Source organism: Armigeres subalbatus, chromosome 1 (assembly GCF_024139115.2).
Source record: "Armigeres subalbatus isolate Guangzhou_Male chromosome 1, GZ_Asu_2, whole genome shotgun sequence".
NCBI classification, from domain to species: Eukaryota; Metazoa; Arthropoda; class Insecta; order Diptera; family Culicidae; genus Armigeres; species Armigeres subalbatus.
Genome location: NC_085139.1, coordinates 187702475 through 187719237, shown reverse-complemented (window position 1 = coordinate 187719237; position 16763 = coordinate 187702475). Strand labels below are relative to the sequence as shown.

The window sequence follows — 16763 nt, the reverse complement described above, 5'->3', positions numbered from 1 at the left end:
TGTCGCCGATTGATCATCCTTTCGAAGTTTTGGACGCACACGAGGTCAGGGAGATTGGCCTGAATTTGAAAGCATCGCGACTGTTCACACTGCTCTTCGGGATGGGAATAATGTAGCTTTTTCTCCACTCGTCGGTAAAAGTGCGGTTTTCCCAAATGCTGTTGACGAGGTTAAGAAAAAGGGCCTTCGCGGCCGGAGAGTTCCATTTAATCATGGGATACCCCAACTCATCCGGCCCGAGTTCCCGTTGCACTTGGCGAGCACATGGGCCAGCTGAAAAAGGCTGGTTCAGCAGGAAGCCGGTTCCTTGAGGAACTTCCGAAAGAATTCCTTTGGGAAACTTCCGGAGGAATTCCTAGAGGAACTTAGGGAGGAATTCCTTGAGAAACTTCTGGAGGAATTTCTTGAGGAACTTCCGGAGGAATTCCTTGAAGAACTTCCGGAAAAATTCCTTGAGAAACTTCCTGAAAAAATCCTTGAGGAACTTCCGGAGGAATTTATTGAGAAACTTCTGGAGGAATTCCTTGAGAAACTTCCGGAGGAATTCCTTGAGAAACTCCTGGAGAAATTCCTTGAGGAACTTTCGGAGGAATTTCTTGAGGAACTTTCGGAAAAACTTCTTGTGGAACTTCCGGAATAATTCCTTGAGGAACTTCCGGAGTAATTCCTTGGGGAACTTCCGGAGGAATTCCTTGGGGAACTTCCGGAGGAATTCCTGAAGGAGCTTCCGGAGGAATTCCTGGAGGAACTTCCGGAGGAATTCCTGGAGGAACTTCCGGAGGAACTTCCTTGAAGAACTTCCAGAGGAATTCCTGGAGGAGCTTCGGAGGAATTCCTGGAGGAACTTCGGAGGAATTCCTGGAGGAACTTCCGGAGGAATTCCTGGAGGAACTTCGGAGGAATTCCTGGAGGAACTTCGGAGGAACTTCCGGAGGAATTCCTGGAGGAACTTCCGGAGGAATTCCTGGAGGAACTTCCGGAGGAATTCCTGGAGGAACTTCCGGAGGAATTCCTGGAGGAACTTCCGGAGGAATTCCTGGAGGAACTTTCGAAGGAATTTCTGGAGTAACTTTCGGAAGAACTCCTGAAGAAATTTCCTTAGGCATTCCTGGAGGAACTTCTTGAGGAATTCCTGGAGGAAATTCGGGAGTAATTCCTAGAAGAACTTACGGAGGAATCCCTAGAGAAACTTCCGGAGGAATTCCTGGAGGAACTTCCAAAGGAATTCCTAGAGGAACTTCCGGAGGAGTTCCTGGAGGATCTTCCGGAGGAATTTCTGGAGGAGCTTCCGGAGGAATTTCTGGAGGAACTTCCGGAGGAATTCCTGCGAAAACTTCCTGGAGGTACTTCCGGAGAATATCTGAAGGAATGTCCAGAGGTAGTTCTCGATGAACTTCCCAATAAACTCGTGAAGAAACTTTTTTAGGATTTCGATGAGGAACTTCCGGATAAATTCCGGAGAATTTTTGTAGCTTGAAATAAGTTCATATCAGCAGTGCCGCCGCCGATCACTTGCTATCGGAACTAACAATGAGAAAAAAAACACTTACTGCTCCACTCCCTTCCGTACTCTATGCCTGTTGATTTTTTGCCTTTCTCGTACAACAAAGTTGTACCGAAAGGCTATCATTTCACTCCGAAAACGAACTTTTTATATAAGCGTCTGAGACCCATAGTGTTATATACCAATCGACTCAGTTCGACGAACTGCGCACATGTCTGTCTGTCCGTGTGTATGTATGTGTGTGCGTATGTGTGTGTGTATGTGTGTGCACAAAAGCTAAAAAACATTAGACAACTTTTCGTATAGTAATCCTTAACCGATTTTCTCGCAACAAGTTTTATTCGACAGGGGACAAAGCCTTGTTGATCACTATTGAATTTGATAACGATCGGTCATTGCGTTTGAAAGTTATGAAGAAAATGGTACATCGAACCATATAAGCCCCATATAAGGTTGGTGTCTTAACTAAATGCGAGAAAGGCACCACCAACGCTAGGTGGATTAATCTGTTTTTTTTTTTCTTTTTTCAACATCTTCTTTTTTTTATTTAAGGTCAACTTTTCCAAAGAATCCATATTTTTTGGAGCCTCTAACTATTTTTAAAACCGGGAAAAAATTTAAAAAAAAAGTTCTGTTTTTTTTTAGGATTGGCCCGATTTGGAATGAACATCGGGTGAATTTTCCAGGCTGGTTCACACGTTCAACACTTTTCCGGTTTTTGTTTTCGATTTTAAAAGTTGTAAGAAGATTAGAAAAATATGGGTTCTTTGGGAAAGCTGACCTTCAATAAGCCAAAGAATCGATTGAGCGAATAAATTTTTTTGACGGGAAAGGTCAATTGATGTCAAGTTTCTCTCTGAGGTAGTAAAGTAGGTTTTATTTGTTTGGGTTTTTGATGCGCAAAACAAAACACAAGATAACAATTGAAATATAATAGAATGCATCGGTAATATTAAAATTTACTGTGCTTTTTGTAAGTACAAAACAAGTTTTTTACAACCGTGAAAATTCTTCATGAAACGTACTATCGATAATCGTATTGTATTGTTTGACATACAATCTATATTATTTTGATGGGAATAAAACACACAAGGTGTTGTACATTTTTATACTTGTATAACGAAGAGAGAGGCCGTTTGGCTGAAAGTCATTCGGCCGAAAGCAATTTATCCAAAGGTTATTTAGCCGAAACCCATCTGGCTAAAAGTAATTTGACCGATATGTCGACAGAAAATGTCTTTCGGCCGAATAGGTCATCTGGTTGAAAATGCCGTGATGGCGTACGGCCAACGAAGAATAAGAATTCCAGGTTTTTAATACAACGTATATTAAAAACTTTCTGCAAAAGGATAACAATGGCTCATTCAGAAGTATGCAGTATAGTTTTGTCAAAGAAACTTACGTTTAGGGTTCTTACTCTTTCCTATGCTATTCCCCAACTCCTACTCTGGTTGAAATATTACTCCTGTAAGAACACTTCATATAGTTAATGTTTCACCTTCGTGGTTTGTTCTAATATTCATCCTCGCTTCCAGGCTACGAATATCAGCAGTGCTCACTGCTCACTAGCTTAAATCCTACAAAACGAATTCAGCTATCAACCGAATACATTAATTAATTTAGTTATTTAACGCATTATCAATTCGGCTCACCGTGAATCCTAATATCTAACTCTTATCCGATTTGAGCAGTATAGTGTAAGTATAGGTATAGTTTAGGTTAATTTTAGGTAATTTAGGCACATATTCAATATTCGTAATACACTTCGCCCTACCCTAATATTAGAATAGCAAGGAGAATTATAATTTACATATACACTATTTAAATAAAGAAAAGAAAACTAGTTTTAAACTGGATTTTAAGTTTTACACATTCGTTTGCAGGCATTTCATCGTTTTCAGCATACCAATTCCTCTGTTTATCATCCAAACTATTGTCAGCGAAAAGTGGTCCCGTCATCCCGTCCGAGAGCCCGGTGTTTGACGTTTCACGCTTGACGTTCCGTTGTCAATCCCAGATGAAGCGACGCGCCGACCGAGGGGTCGTGACATGCCGTTTGATCAGAATGGTTGTTTGGCAGAAAGGACTAATTGAGTATGAGCATTAGCATTATGACCGCACAATTCGTAGTTGCTACTCCGTGATTGACTGAACTTGCGAAATTGTACAGAGAACACAATAAAAGGGGCTTGGGACTAGCTACCCATACTCAATGTACACGTTTCGGAAGCTCAAATATCTAAAGTCAATAACGGCGCAGGCCAAGTCCTTACGGTCATATAGGAAGGGAAGGATTGTTAGTCCGACTCTCGTTGCTACTAGAGACCGAGTATTCCTCTGCATCTCCACGATTGTCTTGGGATAGGATATCGTTTATCTGGATTCACTCCGGTAGGTGAAGCGATCTATGGGATGGGAAATAACACTAATTCGCTGTCTCGCCACGAGAAAAAATGTTAAACCATGCACACCCGGTGGCATATAACAACGGAGGTGAAACGTTTTGGACGACCGAACGGACGCGCAGTACTATGTACCTACTTGTCCGATAGCTACTGCAAACTACTTCCGTACAAAGCAAAACTAAATTTCGACGACCGGCCGATCCGCTCACTGGAAAAACGCGACTCTGTTTGGCAGAAAGGACGAATTGACCGAAAAAGTAATTTGGCCGAAAAGGTTATTTGACCGAAGAAGTCATATGGCCGAAAAAGTCGTTTGGCCGAATAAGTCATTGATTTGAACATCTTCATAAAAATGGCTGGCTGGATGACTTGCAACGTGTTATTCGACCAAATGGCTTTTGGTCGAATGAATTGCGATCAAATGATCCTTTCCCTTCTAAAACAAACGCCCGAACGACAGATGCTCTAATGCAATATACCCCTAAGTTCTATTCGCCAAAAAAAAACTTTTCTATCTGGATTAAAATTGGAGGTGAACTCGACTATTTCTACACAATATTAATGACTTCTTTCTTTCTGTTTCAGATTTAACATTGACCTTCAAACGGACATATTCTTTGATGTGAGTATAGATCCAATAATCCTTAAAGACATCATTTGCCTTAAAACCATGACCCTGAAACATTATCCCCATTTTCAAGATGAGATGAATATGGGAATTTAAGAAGATACAAAGGAAAACAATTGAAAACAAAATTTTGATGAGAAAATTTCTTGAAGAAATCGATTTATTTGCTTACGGCAATATTGATGATAAATAGGCAGTGTAAATAAGGAACGCACTAAGTTTTCAAAATATTTATTTTCCATATTTATAATTTCGCAATATTTGTTGATCATCAATAATCTCATGAGTAAATAATATCATTATAAATCAAGATGACCGAAAAATCTAAACATTTGTTAGTAGACCACAAAAAACACATTTGATACACATTCGGTTACGGATGGTATTTCCGGCTCAAAAGCAAAAACATACAAACATTATTTTACCAAAAATCGTTCGTAATCATGTGTGCTCACTCGAGAAATTACTGTCCAGTTAATTGCAATTGAACTTGAATATGCAAAGGTGTGCGACAAGGATAGCTGGCCGGGAATGGCTTCCGATACCCTATGTCGGATCGCATCTGCGTTATTTCACGCTTTCAAGTTACGTTCAATTTCAAGAAATTTCGCTTCAGATGCCCACCGTCTTATTCATTAAAAAATATCTTCTCCTTGTACACTGAGGTCGCTTTGAATGCGACTTTTTTTATGCGGTTTTGTAATTTTATGCAGATTTCTCAAAAAGTCTCTTGTTAGTCAGAAAACACTTACATATAAACCGCAAAAATCTGATTTTCAAGAAAGTTGTTTTTACGTGGATTTACGCAATTTTTAACGTGGTTTGGTCCTCCGCGTAAAAACTGACTTCAGTGTATTCCGCTGTAAAACCATTGTAAAAGCAGTGGAAACAAGTTTATCACCACCGCACTCATCATAATGATAGGTAATCCTATTACTCAAGTCGACTTCTTTTCGAAGTTCAATCGAACTGAAACAAACGGCCCTCTTAGAAACCTACTGTTTATGCTTCCATCATAAATGTTTAGTTGCTGAAAAGGGAACCATCAATGGATCCGAAGGGAAGTTTGCTTCCCTTGTTGTTGAAATTGTATCAATGGAATGAGGAATGACTTTCCCAGGAGTAGTCGTAGACAGATGAAAGCAGCCGAATTTTGTGCCACAAGAACATTGCTATTGTCGAGTAGCAATTGAAATGATTAGATGCAATCAAATGCTTAACAGAATAATAATAATTATTGATTATTGCTTTCAGCATGTTGGAAACCTATTCGTCAATCGTCAGTTTTTAACAATTTGGTGATAGTAATGGTTTAATAGGTGAAGCTTTGATTAATCCACTAAGCGATGTAGGTGCCCTTCCTAATGCGATAGAAAACTTAAGAAGAATTACCATGTAATGCAACTCATGCGAACAAATGGGCAATGTAGTGAATTATATGTATACCTCAATGGTTGCATTTTATTTTCTGGAGTTGGATGCAATCTTCTATCAATTTTATAAAATTAATTTACTAACATCGTAGCCGATTCATTCAAGAACAAGCCTCCTGGAATCCAAATTTAAATCTAGTCACGCTTTCATGGGCACACTACTCAATACGAGAGCAACGCAACGTCCCCTTGTAAACGTGAGTGAATTTAGTTTTATATTCCGAGAAGCTTGTCCTTAAATAATTTCCATTTACCCAGACTGCTGTCCTAGATGTTCCTTTTTTAACAGCAATTGCATGGCGACCTAAGTATCAATAGTCAACTTGCTTAGTAGACTTTTTCAAAATAATTTCTTACTCTTGTAGCAGTAGTCTGGATGTTGTCACCTAATTCTGGATTTTTTTACATTTTTTAAAATTCGATCTCCAAGCTGTCTCTTCCAAATACAATTAGCTCCCAAAATAATGCTTATCAGCATTCCTATTCTCATTCCATTCAACTCGCTCCCCTCCCACTTTGTTTACCAATAAAGTTCAAATTCCTTGAAGCCACATTATCTTCACGCTTTCACATTCACCCGATAACTAGCAGCACATTGCCGCTGACAAATTCCAATAATTTCGTTTCTGGGAGAGCTAATTTGGCTGTTTGTTGGAGCATCGTCGCTAAGAATTTTCCCTCGTTTCCAAGTTTGGCTCTTCTAATCAAAAAGATAAAAATCCCCAGCCGCACCACACCCATCTATCTTCTATCGTCATTAACGCGATCTTCAAAGACGAGCGCGAAAGCTACAACGCAATCATCGGAATTTTGCGAGCGACAAAATCAATCCCGTTGTGAAGAAACGAGCACGCCACCCCAGCAGGTGGGTCCAGATCCAGAGGCCTCCTGGCGAGCGTTGAACAAAATTTCACTGCAACAAACAATCTTGTCTTGCCGTGGGTTGGAGACGACTGCAAAATCGATTTTCTTTCCGGTAGCGGAAGCAATTCAATTAAGATTTAATATCGGAACGAAATTATGTCATAGGCCTATCATCATTCCTGGCCCTGTTGCTTGCTGTGTATGGGGTTGGTATCGAAGCCACGCATATTCCTTGCCCGGGTCGTTCTGCTACGGGTTGGTTGGTGGGAACTGGAGGAAAAACGGGATGATATGGGCGATTTGCGTGAGTAAATACTCCACTAGCATCACTTTGTGTATATGTGTTGTAAACATTGTGCTTCGGGTCGTGTATTTATGGCACCTGATGATATCATTATCTGGGCGCTGATCAGGATAATGTGATCAGAACTGTGATGATAATATTGGACTAATACAAAGAATAAAATTAATTTACTGTATCTTATTGATAAGCCATTTGAAATTGTTGTATTGATGATATTTAAATTCGGTAAAAAAGTTCCAAAAAGATCATTTTTCATCAAATCGCTCAATTTCATCAAAAAATAATAAAAATATTTCTGAACCTTTCCGTTATAACATGATATTGAATAATTTAAATGCAAATATTCACTCAGAAATGATTCAACAATTTGACGCCTCAACCTCTCAACCTTTGGTTGCGACTCACGCTCCTTTATGATGACAGTAATTGGGTGGCGGATAAAGATACAAGTTATGAGCCGGTATCCCATCCAAGAAGTTATCGATAATTCACACGAAGGATTTCTAATCGCCAGAATCAACGGGATCAGCAGGGACTATGTCCCAGATCTTGACGACCCCTCCCAAGGTCATCTAGAACGTGGTGTGGTTTGACAGTTGGCTCTGTTAAACTTCTATAAAAAGCTGCATCGATCGGCTACCTTTTACCAAAGCTGTGGCACCACCAATGAGCTGGGAGCCGGCTTCATAGTGTTGGGCAAGACCCGCCCATGCGTAATTGGGTGGCAGCCAATCAACGCAAGGAGGTGCAAGCTAAATATAAAAGGCCGTTTCTGCAACCACCACAGCGTATGAAGGGCTGCGAAATAAAAAATCAAACGGACAATACGTCGAATAAACAAAAATCTGCAATCTACCTGATTTAAACAAAATGTTGAACAATATGTTAGGAATATGCTTTTGAACTGGAATCTAGAATCTAAAGCCTCGGAAGCCTCCGTTTGAGAGGCATGCAGGCTTTTTGCAGAGAAGACTCCTTTCAAGGAAGTCGCAAGCCTCGTTTCAAGAGACTTGGAAGATTCTTTTAAAAAGCTCGGAAAACTCCTTTCAAGAGGCTCGGAAGCCTAATTTCAAGAGGCTTCTCAAAAGGCTCGGAAAGCTCCTCTCAAGAGGCTCGGAAACCTGCTTTCAAGAGGCCCGGAAACCTCTTTTTAAGAGACCCGGAAGCCTCGTTTTAAGAGGCCAGGAAGCCTACTTGCAAAAAGCACGGAAGCCACCTTTCAAAAGGCTCTGAAGCCTCCCTTCAAGAGCTCAGAAGTCTTCTTTCAAGAGGGTTGGAAGCATTCTTTCAAGAGGCTCAGAAGCGTCCTTTCAAGATGCAAAGGAAGCCTCCTTTTAAGTGGCTCGAAAGACGCCATTCAAGAGGCTCGGAAGCCTCTTGTCAAGAGGTACGGAAGCCTACTTTCAAGAGATTCAGAAGCTTCTTTCAAGAGGCTCGGAAGGCTCCATTCAAAGGGCTCGGAATTATTCTTTCGAAGGCTTGGAAGCCTTCTTTCAAGAAGGGATACCACAATTAATGCGAAAGTTTGGAGGGGTACCTCTCAAGAAAACAGTTGAGAACTGCTGATCTATTTTTTTTTTTTTTACAAGGTAGAATGCATTTACACACTAACCCAGTACACGTGCATTGTAGTTGCCAAACTACCACACGGAAGTGTACTGGAGTGTCGGACTCGACCATACCGGTAATACCGACTAAACTCCCTTGGGCTCCACCATCGTTTCCCCCAGGAACTACCTCCCAGTACTACTTCTGGGGGGAACTGCTGATCTATAGCATCATCAAAATGTGCACTGCCCACACGAAAGGAGACCCGACGACGAGAAAGATGCGTTCTATGCACAGCTGGAGCAGACTTACGATGGATGCAGGACGTAAAAATGGTTGAAATGATTTTCAAATACGCGGCTCTGCACATGGCTCTCTCCGGAGTTCTCTATAACGAGGAAGGGCCGTATGGCCGAATACTGTCATTTGGCCGAAAGGGTTATTTAGCCGGAAAGATCATTTGACTTAAAGGGTCATTCGGCCGAATAGGACATTTGGACGAATATTACATTTGGCCGAATATGTCATTTGGCCAAATACGACATTTGGCAGAATAGATCATTTGAAAAGTTAGAAGCGTGAAGTGAGACGTCTCACTACTTACTCCTTATTTCTCACTTCTCACTGTAAAAAGTGAGAAGCGCGAAGTGAGTAGTGAGACGTTCCACTACTCTCTTCGCACTTCTAACTTTTCACATCGAGAAGTGAAAAATGAGGAGTGAGCAGTGAGACGTCTAATTGATTTAAAAGCATCAAAGTAAATTTAATATGAACAACAACGGAAAGCCACCAAAATATCAATCAAAGCAATCGTGGTACTTCGCCAGCAGTCCAAGACATGTGGTCATCCATCACGGACTGGAGTGACAGTTTTCCAGCAGACTTCCGCCTATAGCAGCATGATAATCTCCACAATTCCCATCATCATCCGAGAAGGAATTTCATCAGAATCCGAGAGAAATTACCAAAAAAATCCAAGAAGAATTCTCATTAGAATCCCTGAAGAATTATTGTCAGAATCATCGAAGCATTGCAGCTGGAGTCCATAAGAATTCACACTGGATTCATTTCGGTTTCGTTGAGGAATACCCTTGGGATTCAGTGGGGGATACCCATAATCCAAGGAGAATCTCTCATTGATTTTCTTCGGAATCGTTCGAATAATTATCATGAAATTCCTTGACGATTTGTTTCAGAATACTTCGACGATTTGCTTCGGAATCCAACGACGATCGGAATCCATTTGACGATTTACTTCGGAATCCCTGGACGAATTGCTTCGGAATCATTCGACGATTCGCTTCGGAATACATCGACGGTTTGCTTTGGAATTCCTCAAAGATTTAGTTCGGACTCCCTCGACGATTTACTTCGGAATCATTCCATCAACGATTTGCTTCAACATCTCTGGAGGAATCACTCCCTTCGGAATCATGGGAGGAATCTTTTCGGAATCCCTGGAGGATTAATTCGAAATCCCTCCCTCACAATTTGCTTCTACATCCCTGGAACATTGCCTACGAAATCCCTGAAACTTTCACGTTGATATTCATGAACATTCCCGTCGGAATCTCTGGAACATTTCTGTTCAAACTCTTGGAATATCTTTATCGGAATTCCTGGAATCCTTGGAGGAATGTTGCATTTTTGTGTGTGCGGGACAAAGCCGAGCGCTACTACACTTGGACGCAATAGCCATACGCTATCAATTTGAGTCGTTGTAGCAATCATTGGCTGGTAAATAAACACACTTCGATACTGTGGGCTGCAACAGAAAGCACGTCACAAGTATTTTTGTGGTTCGCGCCAACCTGTGCTAACGTAAGAACGACACGACACTCATAAGAAACGCGACGCGAAACAAGACAAGTCTAGACAAAAGGTATTTTTTTAAATTATTGACGATTGTGAGAACTATAAGTGTTATGTCTTGTTTCGCGTCGCGTTTCTTATGAGAAAGCACGTGCTTAAGAAAAAAAGAATAAAGATAGGCAATTGCATTAGGTGGTTGCAACCGTATTTATCACATTACCACTAAGATAACTTAATAAAGTGGTACAATTTTAGATAATTTTTTTAAGGAAGATCAAAATAGAGAATATAGATGATGGGGCTATAGACCCCCTAGTTACGCCAATGGGGATCCTTTAAGTTAAATCTGTTTTTAATTCGCGAATCGACCGAAGCCTAAAGTAACAAAAAGTTGTGAGTAAGAAAATGTGTCACATGTTTTTTGACGTAGGACTACGTCTGTTTTTTTATATTGCGGTACACTTTGCGATTGCGAGAATCGGAGTCCGGCACGAAAATATGATAAACTTTGAACGTTAATATCTCAGCTATTTCTCAATGGATTTCCAATATTTTTGAACCATTCGATCTAGGATGAGTCAATGCTTCATTGTATTGTTCTAAAAATACAGATTTTTAACTATTTATTATTTAAAATTGGCAAACAATTTACAAATAGTATAACAACCAATCCCGTGCGTGCATCGCAAGCAAAGACATCAAAATCAAGCAACTTGCGGGTTTGGATCTAATCATCAGTTTGAACAAGATTTCACGCACAGCGGAAACAGCAGCACGATTACACTGTTAGCATTTTCAATGGCAACTCATCACATTGGTGGTGGTCGTCGGTGTCGGTGGTCATCATTCAACCTCAACGAACCATTATTTTATGTGAAAAATGTGTTGATTACATAAATCTCGCTTAAATTGATAAGGGCGTACAATGAAAAGTAAACAAATTTAATTTTAACACCCTTCGACAGCATCCCCTAATAGTTACTAATAACATAAAAATCTTCCGCATCTTCAATTAAATTACTTAGAAAAAACTAATTTTTGATTGGGCCTACAACGTGTTATTTTCAAAATATGTATAGGTCCACCCTAAAAAACGGCCAAGCCACTCGTTTTTTTCTGTCAGGAATAAGCCTTCTCCAACTTCGGGCCGACAACGGGATTTTTTTCCGAACCGTCATCGGCCCGAGCTTGAGAGAGAGAAAATTTCCCCTCGAAAAGCCTTATCCCGTGTTTACTTTCAAAAAAATGCCATAAACAAAGGGTCTATGAATGACAAGCAAATGCAGAATGACTTACCAAAAAGGCCTATTCGGAGAAAAAATGAAAATAGACTTAAAATTTTATTTTAACGATTTCGACACATTTTTGCATGTTTTCAGTGCAATTAAGGTTATGGATGGATAGATAGTGTTGATTATGTGCTTTTAGGAGTTTTTGCCGCTTAAATTATAATAAACCTGGGAAATAGGAATAGAATTTGTGATGCATTTTTTTCGAATGGCATTTTCTCAATGTTTACGGTTTGGCTGTAGGTCATTTTCAAATGTTACGCGATAAATGTCGTCTGTTGCGATCCCGCGTGATGATTATCTTACCGAAAAGTCATCGAGTTTGGTTGCAGTTAGTTTTTGGAAAAGCGCATTGGCCGGAGATAACTGGATCTTCTCAAGAGCAGCATTTTCTGTACAGAAAGCTTAGTAGCTTAGTTGCTGTTAATGATGAAAATTTCTACAACATCCACTCATCGGCGACCATCACTCACACCGACAGACGCCAAGCGATTATGTTTGTACTAATGAAGAAAATTTATGTTGGTACTGTTTTAAACAAATCGTATTTTAATTCATTAACAGCTCATAACCAAGTTCAGCATCTTGCGAAAAAAAATTCACAGGATGCTTTAAATTGCTAGTCTCCCATGCTTCGGGACCGCTCACTGTAGAATCCCGATAAAAATAGCTAGCGCGTGATTTTTTTTAAAAGAAACCCCTTCGGCCGAAAGCCATATGGCCGATCATTTGATCGAAAGGGTAATTTGGCCGAACGGGTCATTTGGCCGAAAGATTCGTTTGGCCGAAAGGGTCGTTTGGTCGAAAGGGACATTTGGCCGAAAGGGTCATTTGGCCGAATAGGTCATTTGGCAGAATAGGTCATTTGGCCGAAAAGGTCGTTTGACCGAAATGGTCATTTGGCCGAAATGGTCATTTGCCCGAATAGGACATTTGGCTGAATAGGTCATATGAAAAGTGAGAAATTAGGAATACGAACAGTGAGAAGTAATTTGTTTCGAACCCGTTGAAGTTTCAGATGGTGGGATTTGGCGCAGCTCTACCAAACCGGCATGACGTATTCGATCATAGGGAGGATGACTTGCTTGTAGACAGGAAGCTTATTTTTCAGGGATAATGACGACCAACGGTTGATCAAAGGGTATAATAGTTTCAACATGACGTTACACTTTGTCACTGTGTTGTTAATCTGTTGCCGAAAAATAAGCTTGCTGTCGAGAAAAACCAAGGTAGTCGGCCTCATTGACCCATTCCACAGTCGTCGGAAACCAAACTGTTCCTCAAGCAAGATGTTGTGGTGTTCGCAGACTCGATTATCCGGTGCTCAAAGAATGGAGCACTCATGTGTTTGAGCTCGAGATTTAGGATGCTGTCGAAGCCTGAAACCTTCAAGTTTTTTGATAATTTGATACGCCGTCAATTCGCCAGCTGTGATATTTAACTCCTCCGAGAAGTCGTTTGGAGTCAGATGGATGTTGTTCGCAAGCTCGCTGACGGCTGCTTCATGTGGACTGATGATGTTCTGTCCAAGATTGTGTGAGCTGACGAAATGGCGACCTATTTCGGCTGCCTTCTCTCCAGGAGTTATCAAGCGATCCTTAGAGTCATTATTGTCTAGCGGAATCAAAGGTGAAATGGGCCAAGGTTTGGATTTTAGAATTTTGGTTAACTTCCAGAAAGGTTTAGCACAGAACGGTCCAGATCGGTCTAGGAGAGCACGGATCTTATTGGAAAAATCACTTTTTCTGAGGTCCACCATACTGGCCTGGATAATTTTAGTCATGCGATTGCACCGGGTCTTAAGCGCAGGCAGCCCAGTACGTTGGTACTGCCTGCGAGTGACATTTCGCAGACGGATCAATTGGTGAATATGAGTGAGTGTATCAATCATTAGGGTTTTGCTTACCTTCCGAACCTTTGGAATATACTGCTCGCGGGCTAGGGAGAGCGCCCCCTGGGTGGCGTACAGCTGCTCGTCGACGTCTTCGGATGAAACCGGATGCCGCTGGTTGTCTATGTTCTCGTTCACGCACCGTTGAAACCGACCCCAGTCGACTTGGTGATAGTTACGCCGGGTTAGCTCGTGCCGATTCACCGAAGTTCCAACTTCCGCCACCACCGGATAGTGGTCCGAGCTGGAAAGACGTGATCGTTCATGTTCGTTATGAAGATGTCGAGCGTTGCATGGGCCCCGGACCGGGCTGTCATGGCTCTGGATGGTGTAGTGGCTCTCTAGTTCATAGTTGCACCAGACGACTCCGTTCCGGGTTGAGACGGTGTTTCTCCACGATTGATGCTTCACGTTCAAGTTTCCGGCGATGATGATCTGCCCCTCCCGCCGAGTGAGCTTAAATATATTTCGTCGTCGTCGGTTTGCCTTGTGTGAGACAGTAAGCCACGATGAACTTGACGACTCCGACGGAGGTGGTGACTTCCACTCCAACGGCTTCGATGATTTTGAGCTTGAAGTACGGCTGCAGGCGGCAGGCGTAGTTGTTGCACTTACCTCGGGCTTCAGGTTGGTTTCGGATTCTCCTGAAAGGAATCGCTGAGCTCGACGGTTTTGCTCTTGAGCGGGCAAGCGTTCCAATTTGCCAGACCCATTTTCACTGACAAAAAGGCCCAGAATGTAGATCTGGTCAAACCGGGATTTGCAGCTTCGAAGCCGTGCCGCAAGTTGGCTGAACATTGGAGCCAGCTGCTCATCCGGTGACCAATGGAATCCAGGAAGAGGGAGTCACAGCTGCTGCTGCCAGTCGTTTGTGTGGTTGTGATGGTAGGAGGAATGGAATTGCTCGGCGGGCGGTCGGGATGGCCGGATAGTTCACCTCGTGGAGCGCAGGAACATGGTTCTTCTTTGGCTTCGGATTTTCAGGAATTCCGCTCACTTTGGGCAGCCTTTGGTGGTGGCCCGATGTTTTTCGCCGCAGTAGGCGCACTTGGGATCGGCCACCTCCCACACCTCTTGCAGTCAGCTTCATTTGGCAACTCCGGGTGCCATGCCCAAAATTGAAGCAGTTTGTGCGCTGGCCTGTACCGCTCCTAGTCAACGACAGTATAGTTGATAGCTCCGATCAGTTTCAGATCCTTAAACGTGGTGGAGCCGTGCTCCATTTGGATCAGATAAAGCTGGTCACGATACTTTTTCGTTTTTTCGTGACAAGCGATTTTGTGCACCGCTGCTTTTCAGAACCTCGATGAGTTCTTGTTCGCCCATGTCGTGGAGTCCTCGCAGCAAAGTCTTTAGCGGCTTCGTGCCGGGGAGGTCGAAGAACTCCACGAACGACTTGTGATGGTCCGTGTTGGTGGGCATCACATTAATTCCTTCATTGCAGAGCCGAAATCTGCAGTCCAGGCCTTTCACGATCAATTCCCGGGAGCTAGGGTTGCAGTTCCGGCGGGTCGCCTCTTATAAAAACAGACAGGCACTTCTCTCTCCGAACTGGTTAAGTTTGTGGCAGCTACGACTGCTGCTTCTTGCGCTTCTTTGGCGTATTGCCGGTATCGTCAAGTGGCATCGACGAATACACGTTGCTCTGCAATAGTTGGTTGGAGGGGTTACCCGCGCCTCCAAGTACCGTGCGTTTCGGCACCTTTCCCGTGACCGAGTCGGCCACCGAGTCTCCCATGACGGGTCCGGGAGAAAATAACGCCAACGTGACGAGGCAAAAACAAGAAACGAACGAACGAGCTAAAAACACTTGGAAAATATGTGCGAGCGGAAAGCAAGACCAATCGTGCAGTAGTAGTAGTAAAATTCTTCTTTATTCAATCAGTTTTTGTTTTACAATTATTTTGTTTATATATATACAGTGATCGGCCAGCTTGGCCCTTCAACCTCGATTTGATTTTTTATAATGTTATCTGAGTTTTTAAATATAATATATCATGACGGCCTTTAGGAGGCGCTAGTGTATTTTATAAAATTTGATAACCTAACTACTATGTACACTAATATTTATAAAAAAAAATTGATAACCTAGATTGGAACTAGCGCCGTAAGCGCTTCTTGGTCCGAGTGCAAGCAACGGACCCTAAGCTTTTCTTTACACTCACCAAAGCGTTCATGTAAGGTGTTTATCCCGGCCAGACGGTGGACCTCGGATGTTCGTGTCCTGGGAGTGGTGTTGAGAATCATCATCAGGAATTTGTTTTGGACCCGTTGCAGTTTGAGGTGGTGGGTTTTAGCGCAGCTCTCCCAGACCGGCATGCCGTATTCGTTCACAGGGAGGATGATTTGCTTGTAGACAGCAAGCTTCTTTTCTTAGCGCCAATGACGACCGACGGTTGATCAAAGGGTACAGTAGTTTCAACAAGACGTTACACTTCGTCACCGTCTTGTCAACCTGTTGCCTGAAAATAAGCTTGCTGTCGAGGGGCAAGCCAAGGTAGTCGGCCTCATTGGCCCATTCCACAGTCGTGCCATTGAGGATGATTTTACAGTCCCCAGGCGGAACATGTTTAGGGGATTTGGAGTGGGGGAAAATGATGACCTGGGTCTTCGCCGCGTTGATACAGGTCTTCCAGCTGGTGAGGTACTCTGTCAGGGCATCCAGGCCTCGTTGGAGTTTTGCCACTAGCGCTCTGATCACTCTACCGTTGTAGACGATGGAGGTGTCATCTGCGAACAGAGACAGAATGCCACCTTCTGGAGCATGTCGGAGGTGAAAAGATTGAAAAGCAGGGGCCCGAGGATACTGCCCTGGGGGACACCAGTGACGATGTTGTGCGCATTGGAACTCGCTCGCCCGGAATGTCCTTGCCGACAGGTAATTGTTGATGATTTTCACCAGGTAGCTGGGAAAATTGTAGCGTTGTAGTTTGTACACCAGGCCATCATGCCATACATTGTCAAATGCCTTCTCGACATCGAGTAAGGCCATGGCGGATGTTTTTGAGACAAACTTGTTCCGTCTGAGGACGTTGGTAACTCGAGTCAGTTGGTGTACAGTTGACCGACCGCGTCGGAAACCAAA

General features: G+C 42.6%; 1 protein-coding gene across 1 annotated transcript in view; it reads left to right on the top strand.

Moving 5' to 3' along the window:
* The window catches only part of LOC134206834 (uncharacterized), a 215730-nt gene that overhangs the window by 151912 nt on the left and 47055 nt on the right, over positions 1-16763 (top strand). Inside the window, exon 5 of the mRNA XM_062682565.1 lies at positions 4495-4531. Within this exon, the coding sequence (XP_062538549.1) occupies positions 4495-4531 (37 nt within the window). The remainder of the gene's footprint in view (positions 1-4494; positions 4532-16763) is intronic.